The sequence below is a fragment of the Bos grunniens genome, chromosome 7, assembly GCF_055505025.1.
Source record: "Bos grunniens cultivar Pamir isolate PY7600 chromosome 7, Bosgru_T2T1.0, whole genome shotgun sequence".
In the NCBI taxonomy this organism is placed as follows: domain Eukaryota; kingdom Metazoa; phylum Chordata; class Mammalia; order Artiodactyla; family Bovidae; genus Bos; species Bos grunniens.
Genome location: NC_141171.1, coordinates 17,374,370 through 17,386,347, shown reverse-complemented (window position 1 = coordinate 17,386,347; position 11,978 = coordinate 17,374,370). Strand labels below are relative to the sequence as shown.

The window sequence follows — 11,978 nt, the reverse complement described above, 5'->3', positions numbered from 1 at the left end:
AAAGAAATTAACCATGAATATTCAGTGGAAGGACTGATGCTGAAGCTGAAGCTCCAATACTTTGGCTACCTTATGCAAAGAACTGACTCACTGGAAAAGACCCTGATGCTGGGAAAGATTGAAGGTAAAAGAAGGGGGCAGCAGAGGATGAGATGGTTAAATAGCATCACTGACTCAGTGGGTATGAGTTGGAGCAAACTCTGGGAGATAGTGGAGGACAGAGGAGACTGGCGTGCTACAGCCCATGGGCTGGCAAAGAGTTGGACACGACTTAGTGACTGAACAACAACACAAGACCTTGCTCTAAGGTCGCTCTTGACCATTTCTCCCTGGTCTTGCATTCCCACCCTTCCCTAATTAACAACTGCTTGAATCTGCCCACTGGGGCTCAGGGAAGGTCATGGGGGCTAAATGAAGGCTATTTCCTGTAGTCGAAGAAATGGGGGACATGGAAAGGCTTTGTGCCCTGGAGTCCCATAGACCCCTGCTCAGTATCAGACTCAGAAACCAGACTGCAAGGTTTCTCACTTTCATAACTAGGTGAGTGAATTTCTAAATAAGTCTCCTCTTCAATATACTTTATATCCTATTGGTAGTCCGGTGGCTAAGAGTCCATGTTCCCAATGCAGGGGGCCTGGGTTCTATCTCTGGTCAGGGAACTAGATCCCACTTGCTGCAACCAAGAACCCCTGTGCCACAACTAAGACCCAGTACAGCCAAATCAATTTAAAAAACAAGATAAAGTCCAAAAAAAGTGCACCTGGAAGGAATTTACAATGCATAGGAGCCTCCCTCAAACCCCGGAAGGAGACAATCCACTCCCCACCAAGAGTTTATGTACATGAACACATGAAAAAACACTTAAATGTGAATAAATGCTCATACTTAAACTATCTCCCTCCCTCCGTCTCTCTCTGTCTTACTGTTGATCACAGCATTTATTTCTATATGATGTTATGAACTCTTTGCTCTACTTACCATTTCCTTTCACTAAGGAAATAGGAGCAGCACTGTTTAATTCTGGACCACAAGTTCTATACCAGCACTTTGCACATAGTAGGTGCTTTGCAAAAAAGGTGACCAAATTTTTTTTCTCCAAATTGAGACACATTGGGGAATAAAGAAGGCAGTGTTATTAGGGCAGGACAACAGGATAAATATCTGCCAAAGACAAAAATGAAAAGGACCGAAAAGTTCAAGTAAATGATCAGTTTTGCATTTTAAACAGATCATTGTGATTAGAATCTCGAAATTGGATTATGTGGAAAAAAGATTTGAAATCTAAGCTGTAATTCCTAGTTTATTGCAGTATATCATTCAAAATGTGATATCTTTACCTAAGTGTATGCTGTATTATGTCTCAGCTGGTAAAGAATCCACTTGCCAGTGCAGGAGACACAGGAAACGTGGGTTCCATCCCTGAGTTGGGAAGATCCCTGGAGAAGGGCATGGCAACCCACTCCAGTATTCTTGCCTGGAGAATCCCATGAACAGAGGAGCCTGGTGGGCTACAGTCCAGAGGGTCACAAAGAGACATGACTGAGTGACTAACGTTTTCGCTTTAGGATGCTGCAGGTGGGTAATGGTGTGCTCAAAAGCTCAGTAGTGTCAGACTCCGTGATCTCACGGACTGTGGCCCCCCAGGCTCCTCTGTCCATGGGATTCTCTGGGTAAGAATACTGGAGTGGGTTGTCATTTCCTTCTCCAGAGGATATTCTTGACTCGGGGATGGAATCCGAGTCTCTTATGTCTCCTGCATTGGCAGGCAGATTCTTTACCTCTAGCACTATCTGGGAAACCTGCAATCTGAAGGTCAGAGAACTAGCTGGTTTAGATCAGGATGTTCATGACAACATTTGCTATGGAGCTTGGTTAATTCCAGAGATTCTTGTCCTGTGACCTTGGTACAAAGTTCCACACCTGTGACTGTGGTATAGGGCTCCACACCAACTTCACAGAGGAAGAAACGAGACCATGACACAGGCCAAGCAGAAAACTGGCTGAAGCCCTAGACACTCGGGAAGACTGACCAGAGCTTCCCTGGTGGTCCAGGGGTGACAAATCCATCTGCCAATGCATAAGTAGGTTCAATCCCTGGTCCAGGAAGATCTCACATACCTCAGAGCAACTAAGCCCATGCACCACAGCTACTGAGCCTGTGCTCTAGATCCTGTGCTCCACAAGAGAAACCAACACAGTGAGAAACCCAGGCACTGAAACTAGAGAGTAGCCCTGGCTCTTCGCAACTGGAGAAAAGCCTGAGCAGCAATAAAGACCCAGTACAGCCAAAAGTAAGTAAATAAAATTATTTTTTTAAAAAAAAGGAAAAGAAGACTGATCAGCTGCATATTCCAGAGATCAGTGACTAGAATACCTTTCCAGGCTGACAGTGAGTTCAGGTGACAGCCAAAGGGAGGAGACCTTGGAGAACAAGAGAACGCGAGGACTCCTACTTGCAGCCACGAAGGTGAAAGTCCTTTGGATTTTACAAATGCCTTAACAACAATTCCACCAAGTAGTTCAGGTGAAAGTCTGGACCAACCTAAGGATGGGTCGGTGTGTGCACACCAGCCCTGACAGCCCCGGTGGTGTCCATATCAGCTATAGAGGAGTCCAGGAACCAGCTGGGATCTCTCACAGCCTGTCTGCAAGAAACAAGTAACCTCTGAAGATAGCAAGAGTCAGATGCATATGGTAAGAAGTAAGAGGAGAGACTGACTCTGGCCTTGAGGGCCAATAGGATTGCCAGGGAGGAAGAGAGAGGAACCAAGAAAGAGCCCTGAAAACACAATGAGACAGGCTACATTGGTGCCAAAGAAAAGGAGAGTGTGGTGGTCCTTGAGAAAGACAGACTTGACTTTCACCCGCATGTCTTTGCAGTATCTATCATGGTCTTCCCTTTTCATGGTGAATCTCAATATTTATTTACCATAATCTTTCTTCATTTTATGTTAAAGTCTACAAGACAATTGGGCTCAGGAATTACTTAGTGTTTTGAACTTACATTCTAAATGTCTTATCAATGGACAAATGGAGGAGGGATGGGATGGAGGCTCAAGAGGGAGGGGATATATGTATGCTTATGGCTGTTGTATGGCAGAAACCAACACAACATTTTAAAGCAATTATACTTCAATTAAAAATCTAAAAATATTTTTAAATAGATGAATGGATAAAGACGATGTGGTATGTACATAAAATGGAATATTACTCAGCAACAAAAAAATTAAATCTTGCCATTTGCAACAATACAGATGAATCAGGACAGTATTATGCTAAGTGAAATAAGTCAGACAGAGAAAGACAAATACCATATAATCTGACTGATACGTGGAATCTAAAAACAAACAAAACAGATACAGAGCAAACTGGCGGTTGCCAGAGGGAGGGGGGTTGGGGGTTGGGCAAACTAGGTGAAGGGGATTAAGAAATACAAACTCCTATTTATCAAATAAATAGGTCATGGGGATATAATATACAGCACAAGAGATACAGTCATTAACACTAATAATTTTGGAGAGTGAGAGAACTTACTGAACTTCTCACTGCGATCATTTTGCAGTGTATTTGATTGTTGGATCACCATATTGTACACCTAAAACTAACATACTATTATACATGATCTATAGTTCAATTTTAACAGTATGCATATATAGGGAATCTAGAAAGATGGTATTGATGAATCCATTTGCAGGGCAGCAATGGAGACGCAGACATGGAGAACAGGCTTGTGAACACAGTGGGAGAAGGAGAGGATGGGGAAAATTGAGAGAGGAGCATGGAAACATGTGCATTACCATACGTAAAACAGATGGCCAGTGGGAATTTTCTGTGTGCTGTAGGGAGTTCAACCCAGTGCTCTGTGACTACCTAGAGGGGTGGGATGGGGTAGGAGATGGGAGGGATCTTCCAGAGGGAAAGGACATGTTTATACCTATGATTGATTCATGTAGATGTAGGGCAGAAACCAGTACAATATTGTAAAGCAATTATCCTGTAATTGAAAGTAATTTTAAAAAATACATTAATGGACTTCCCTGGCAGTCCAGTGGTTAAGACTTTGCTTTCCAATGCAGGGGCTCAGATTCGATCCCTGGTTGGGAAGCTAAGATCCCACATTCCTCATGGCCTAAAAAAGCAAAACATAAAACAGAAGTAGTCTTGTAACAAATTCAATAAAGACTTTAAAGATGGTCCACATCAAACAAATAAATAAAGTATATTAAAACAAGAAACCAGTTTTCACCAACAAGTCTTTTAATGCTTCTTAAACACTCTGAAAAAAATGGCCCCCCAAATACATAGAATTATTATATTGAAATCACTGGAAAATACATAATACATTCAGTGCAGTTCAGTCACTCAGTCGTGTCCAACTCTTTGCGACCCCATGAACCGCAGCACACCAGGCCTCCCTGTCCATCACAAACTCCCGGAGTCCACTCAAACCCATGTCCATTGAGTTGGTAGTGCCATCCAGCCATCTCATCCTCTGTTGTCCCCTTCTCCTCCTGCCCCCAATCCCTCCCAGCATCAGGGTCTTTTCCAATGAGTCAACTCTTCGCACGAGGTGGCCAAAGTATTGGAGTTTCAGCTTCAGCATCAGTCCTTCCAATGAACACCCAGGACTGATCTCCTTTAGAATGGACTGGTTGGATCTCCTTGCAGTCCAAGGGACTCTCAAGAGTCTTCTCCAACACCACAGTTCAAAAGCATCAATTCTTCAGTGCTCAACTTTCTTCACAGTCCAGCTCTCACATCCATACATGACCACTGGAAAAACCATAGCCTTGACTATACGGACATTTGTTGGCAAAGTAATGTCTCTGCTTTTCAATATGCTATCTAGGTTGGTCATAACTTTCCTCCCAAGGAGTAAGCAACTTTTAATTTCATGGCTGCAATCACCATCTACAGTGATTTTGGAGCCCAAAAAATAAAGTCTGACACTGTTTCCACTGTTTCCCCATCTATTTCCTATGAAGTGATGGGACCAGATGCCATGATCTTCATTTTCTGAATGTTGAGCTTTAAGCCAACTTTTCCACTCTCCTCTTTCACTTTCATCAAGAGACTTTTTAGTTCCTCTTCACTTTCTGCCATAAGAGTGGTGTCATCTGCATATCTGAGGTTAGTGATATTTCTCCCGGCAATCTGGATTCCAGCTTGTGCTTCTTCCAGCCCAGCGTTTCTCATGATGTACTCTGCATAGAAGTTAAATAAGCAGGGTGACAATATACAGCCTTGACGTACTCCTTTTCCTATTTGGAACCAGTCTGTTGTTCCATGTCCAGTTTTAACTGTTGCTTCCTGACCTGCATATAGGTTTCTCAAGAGGCAGATCATTGAGAAGAAATATTTCACCGAAAACATTTTTTAACTCATGCAAAGTATTTAACTTAATTTTAAAAATGAAGAATCTTTTTAAAAGAACAAAAGAATATCAAGGAAAGCAGGAAGAAATAAAGAGAAAAGCAAATATTATTTCTTTAGGAAATATATAGTTTTAAATCTATTTTTTAAAAATCAAGCACTTATTTTAGTTATCTAACCAAGGGCAAAATAAAGTTTGGATGTCTAATGAACATGAAGCAGACTAATGATTTATGTTCAATATTTACACTTTGGCTTTTTTTGTTTCAGTTGCTCTTGTTTACAACTGTTTTCAAGGCTGGGCTTAAGAGCAAAGATGGAGTTTCTTTTTAGGGTTCCAAATGAAACACTCCATATTTCATTTTTTAAGGAGATATGCATGGTTTTTCCATCTTTATACATATACACACACACCTATGGCAGGTAACAGATCACTGCTTAGCAGTCAAATAGCACAATAGTTTGGCATCAGAACATCATGGGCTCAAGCCCCAGCTGTGCCACTTCCTGGAAGTTTGACCACTGATGATTTATTTTCCCTTTTTGAGTCTTTTTTCTTACACATAACACATCATAGTCACTACATCTCAAAAGCTGTCATGAGGACAAAATAACATTTACTCAGTAGATCAATTGGTCAAAAACGTTAATTATTACTAGTATAATTATCAATTCAATAACAAGGAAATTTCAAGTTTACAAAGTAGGGTCTTCCATTCATGCATGTGTGTTAGTCACTCAGTCATGTCAGACTCTTTGTGACCCCATGAACTGTAGCCTGCCAGGCTTCTCATGGAAGTCTGCAGGTAAGAATACTGGAGTGTGTAACCATTCTCTTCTCCAGGGTGTCTTCCCGACCCAGGGATGGAACCTGAGTCTCCTGCATTGCAGGCAATTTCTTTACCGTCTGAGCCATGAATGGAAGTCCCCCTTCTATTCATGTAAATAGTGCTAAAAATAGGGCAAGAATACACTAAAAGTATATTTCTTTTTAATACAGGACTGCTACTATTGCTTTCCACAAGTCCATGCGAGAAAACATGAACCCAACTCCTCAAGGGATGGGAAGAAGCTGGGCAGACACTTAGCCTTGGATCTAAGGCCTTAGCAGCTGCACCATAAATTGGTACTTGGGTGAGATGGGTGGAATGGAGGACCACTAAGATCACACCCGCAGCTCCCTCTGTGATTATCACTTTGCCCTGAGCCCAGGTCTGCGGAGAACTTTGACCAAAGCCATCCACACTTCCCGGTTCCTCAGGCTGTATATGAGGGGGTTGAGTGTGGGGGTGATAAGGCTGTAGAACAGGGAGACCATGTTGTCCTGGTGTGGGCTGTGGTAGGCACCCGGGACCATGTACATGAACACAGCTGCTCCATAGAAGAGTCCCACTGCTGTGATGTGTGAAGAGCAGGTGGTGAAGGCCTTGTGGTGGGCCTCCTCTGAGCGCATACGTAGAACAGCCCCCAACACGTGGCCATAGGAAGTGGCAATGAGGGAAAGGGGAAGCACCAGGATCAGCACTCCCGAGGTGGACAGCGCCAGTTCATAGGTGGAGGTGTCCGCACAGGAGAGCTTCAGCAGCGCAGGAACCTCACAAAAGAAGTGGTCCACGGTGTGCGAGGCACAGTAGGGGAAGTGCAGAGTGATGGAGGTCTGGATGCATGCATTGAGCACACCCGCCAGCCAGGAGGAGATCACCATGAGCAGGCACATCTGGCGCCTCATGAGCAGAGAATACTGCAGCGGGTGGCACACAGCCACATAACGGTCATAGGACATGAGGGCCAACAGGATGCCCTCAGCCACACCCATCAGCGTGAGGAAGAATATCTGAGCTGCACAACCCCCAAAGGAGATGGAACCTTCTCCTTGCAGAAAGTCTGAGGCCATCTTGGGGATGGTGACCAGGGGGAAGCCAACATCAAACAGGGAGAGCTGACTGAGCAGAAAATACATCGGTGTGTGGAGCCGGGAGTCCACGCAGATCAGGAAGAGCAGAGTGGTGTTGCCCAGAAGCCCCATGATAAACATGACAGCCACCAGGAAGAACAGTAGCTGAGGTGACCCTGAGCGGCTGAAGAGCCCCACCAGAATGAAGTCAGAAGCCACTGACTGATTCATATCTGTCGTATTTTACACAACATACTTTTGCTGCAAGAAGAACTGGAGATCCATGGCAAGAAGCCCAAGTTGGGGCTGGTATGTACGTCTCATCCCACGTGCCAATGGCTATTGATTGGTAAAGGCTGCCTGGAGTGCCATCTTGAGAACTATGAGGTCACAGCTAAGATTAATAGGTAGAAAAAGGCATGATTGATTAGTAATGTCTGTCACAGGCATAGGATGGGAAAACCATAACTGGAACCTCTGAATGAGATACTTGGCCACACGTTGATCAAGAGCTACCTACTTACTCTTTTTTTTTTTAATAATAGCAATTTAGTTTTTCCCCTTTTTTAAATGGGCTTCCCTGGTGGCTCAGATGGTAAAGCGTCTGCCTGCAATGCAGGAGACCCGGTTTCGATTCCTCTGTCAGGAAGACCCCCTGGAGAAGGAAATGGTAATCCACTCCTGCACTCTTGCCTGGAAAATCCCATGGATGGAGGAGCCTGGTAGGCTGCAAGTCCATGGGGTCGTGAAGAATCGGACACAACTGAGGGACTTCACTTTCACTTTTTTTAAACATTAATTTTTATTGGAGTATAGTTGCTTTCAGCAGTAAAACAATCTGCCTGCCTCGAAGGAGACATGTAGAAGACTTGGGTTCAACTCCTGGGTTGGGAAGATTCCCTAGAGAAGGAATGGCAACCCTCTCCAGTATTCTAGCCTGGAGCATTCATGGACTGAGGAGCCTGGTGGGCTACAGTCCGTGGGATCAAAAAGAGTTAGACATGACTAAGTGACTCACACACACACACACATAGTTGCTTTACAAAGTTGTGTTCCCACTGACTCTTGCAGTCCCAATTTCATGGCCCAAGTCAAAGAACACAACCCCAGTAGAATGTCTCAATACCCCTCATCCGAGTGGTGCTGGGGCCAAAGCAGAAGTAATATTCCAAAAGGACTGGTAAATAGATGGAGTTGAATCAACAAACCAAGCAAGAAAACAGAGAAAGATCTGGTCCAGTAGCCTGGATGAGAATCTGGATTAAAGAGAAATCTGATGAGCAAGCACTGGGATCAAATTGATGGTCTGGGGACTTCCCTGGCAGTCCAGTCTAAAACTATATTAAATAAATCCTGGGAATATCTCACTATTTCCACGGCTTCATAAAGAAAAACTTAAAAACTAATCCTTAACAATCCTTAACAATTTTCTGCCAATGTGGAACCAATCAATTACCTTAGTCACCAATTTTACCAGTCCCAGCTGGTAAAATGTCAAGGGCTATTTAAGAGTCAAAATGAACCTAGTCTTGCTCTGTTCACTCACTATGCTCATCTTGAGAGGAGCTGACACCAACTGAGCACTGACTGTATAGTGGGTATCTGGCTATTTCACAATTAACACTTCAATATGCCAATACTTTGGCCAGCTGATTTGAAGAGTCGACTCATTGGAAAAGAGTCTGATGCTGGGAAAGATCAAAGGCAAAAGGAGAAGAGGGTGGCAGAGGATGAGATGAGATGGTTAGATAGCATTACCAACTCAATGGACGTGAATCTGATCAAACTCTGGGAGACAGTGAAGGACAGGGGAGCCTGGAGTGCTGCAGTCCATGGGATCACAAAGAGTCAGACATGGCTTCAGTTCAGTTCAGTCCAGTCACTCAGTCATGTCCAACTCTTTGAGATCCCATGAACCGCAGCATGCCAGGCCTCCCTGTCCATCACTGACTCCTGGAATCCCCCCAAACCCATGTCCATTGAGTCGGTGATGCCATCCAACCATCTAATCCTCTGTCGTTCCCTTCTCCTGCCCTCAATCTTTCCCAGCATCAGGGTCTTTTCAAATTAGTCAGCCCTTCACATTAGGTGGCCAAAGTATTGGAGCTTCAGCTTCAGCATCAGTCCTTCCAATGAACACCCAGGACTGATCTCCTTTAGGATGGACTGGTTGGATCTCCTTGCAGTCCAAGGGACTCTCAAGAGTCTTCTCCAACACCACAGTTCAAAAGCATCAATTCTTCGGCACTCAGCTTTCTTCATAGTCCAAATCTCACATCCATACATGGCCACTGGAAAAACCATAGCCTTGACTAGACGGACCTTTGTCAACAAAAAATGTCTCTGCTTTTCAATATGCTGTCTAGGTTGGTCATAACCTTCCTTCCAAGGAGTAAGCACCTTTTAATTTCATGGCTGCAATCACTATCTGCAGTGATTTTGGAGCCCAGAAAAATAAAGTCTGACACTGTTTCCACTGTTTCCCCATATATTTGCCAAAAGTAATGGGACTGGATGCCATGATCTTAGTTTTCTGAATGTTGAGCTTTAAGCCAACTTTTCCACTCTCCTCTTTCACTTTCATCAAGAGGCTCTTTAGTTCTTCATTTTCTGCCATAAGGGTGGTGCCATCTGCATATCTGAGGTTAGTGATATTTCTCCCGGCAATCTTGATTCCAGCTTGTGCTTCCTCCAGCCCAGCGTTCCTCATGATGTACTCTGCATAGAAGTTAAATAAGCAGGGTGACAATATACAGCCTTGATGTACTCCTTTTCCTCTTTGGAACCAGTCTGTTGTTCCATATCCAGTCCTAACTGTAGCTTCCTGACCTGCATATAGGTTTCTCAAGAAGCAGGTCAGGTGGTCTGGTATTCCCATCTCTTTCAGAATTTTCCACAGTTTATTGTGATCCACACAGTCAAAGGCTTTGGCATAGTAAATAAAGCAGAAATAGATGTTTTTCTGGAACTCTCTTGCTTTTTCAATTGACCCAGCAGATATTGGCAATTTGATCTCTGGTTCCTCTGCCTTTTCTAAAACCAGATTGAACGTCTTGAAGTTCACAGTTCACGTATTGCTGAAGCCTGGCTTGGAGAATTTTGAGCATTACTTTACAAGCATGTGAGATGAGTGCAATTGTGCAGTAGTTTGAGCATTCTTTGCCATTGCCTTTCTTTGGGATTGGAATGAAAACTGATCTTTTCCAGTCCTGTGGCCACTGCTGAGTTTTCCAAGTTTGCTGGCATATTGAATGCGGCACTTTCATTGCATTATCTTTTAGGATTTGAAATAGCTCAACAGGAATTCCATCACCTCCACTAGCTTTGTTCATAGTGATGCCTCGTAAGGCCCACTTGACTTCACATTCCAGGATGTCTGGCTCTAGGTGAGTGATCACACCATGTTGATTATCTGGGTCATTAAGATCTTTTTTGTACAGTTCTTCTGTGTATTCTTGCCACCTCTTCTTAATATCTTCTACTTCTGTTAGGTCCATACATTTATGTCCTTTATTGAGCCCATCTTTGCATGAAATGTTCCCTTGGTATCTCTAATTTTCTTGCGCTTTTCTGGAGCAGCCATGAAGAGATACCCCATGTCCAAGGTAAGAGAAACCCAGGTAAGATGGTAGGCACTGAGAGGGCATCCGAGGGCAGACAGACTGAAACCACAATCACAGACAACTAGCCAATCTGATCACATGGACCACAGCCTTGTCTAACTCGATGAAACTATGCCATGCCATGTGGGGCCACCCAAGATGGTCAGGTCATGGCTGAGAGGTCTGACAGAATGTGGTCCACTGGAAAAGGGAATGGCAAACCACTTCAGTATTCTTGCCTTGAGAACCTCATAAACAGTATGAAAAGGCAAAAAGATAGGACACTGAAAGATGAACTCCCCAGGTTGGTATGTGACCAATATGTTACTAGAGATCCGTGGAGAAATAACTCCAGAAAGAATGAAGGGATGGAGCCAAAGCAAAAACAACACCCAATTGTGGATGGGACTGGTGATAGAAGCAAGATTTGATGCTGTAAAGAGCAATATTGCATAGGAACCTGGAATGTTAGGTCCATGAATCAAGGTAAATTGAAAATGGTCAAACAGTAGATGGCAAGAGTGAACATTGACATTCTAGGAATCAGCTAACTAAGATGGACTGGAATGGGTGAATTTAACTCAGATGGCCATTATATCTACTAATTTGAGCAGGAATCACTTAGAAGAAATAGAGTAGCCATCATAGTTAACAAAAGAGTCTGAAATGCAGTACTTGGATGTGATCTCAAAAACGACAGAATGATCTCTGTTCATTTCCAAGGCAAACCATTCAATATCACAGTAATCCAAGTCTATGACCCAACCAGTAATGCTGAAGAAGCTGAAGTTGAATGGTTCTATGAAGACCTAAAAGATCTTATAGAACTAACACCCAAAAAAGATGTCTTTTTCATTATAGGGGACTGGAATGCAAAAGTAGGAAGTCAAGAAACACCTGGAGTAACAGGCAAATTTGGCCTTGGAATACAGAATGAAGCAGAGCAAAGACTAATAGAGTTTTGCCAAGAGAACACACTGGTCATAGCAAACACCCTCTTCCAACAACACAAGAGAAGAATCTACACATGGACATCACCAGATGGTCAACACTGAAATCAGATTAAGGTGAGGGGTATCTCCTCACCACCACCTGACCTGCCTCTTGAG

General features: G+C 43.6%; 1 protein-coding gene across 1 annotated transcript; it reads right to left on the bottom strand.

Moving 5' to 3' along the window:
- Nucleotides 1-6,348: 6,348 nt before the first annotated feature.
- OR2Z1 (olfactory receptor family 2 subfamily Z member 1) lies at nucleotides 6,349-8,805 on the bottom strand. The gene has a single exon (XM_086409738.1). It carries the CDS (start codon nucleotides 7,496-7,498, stop codon nucleotides 6,566-6,568), a length of 933 nt encoding a protein of 310 aa, XP_086265864.1. The 5' UTR covers nucleotides 7,499-8,805; the 3' UTR covers nucleotides 6,349-6,565.
- Between the last annotated feature and the right edge of the window lie 3,173 nt (nucleotides 8,806-11,978).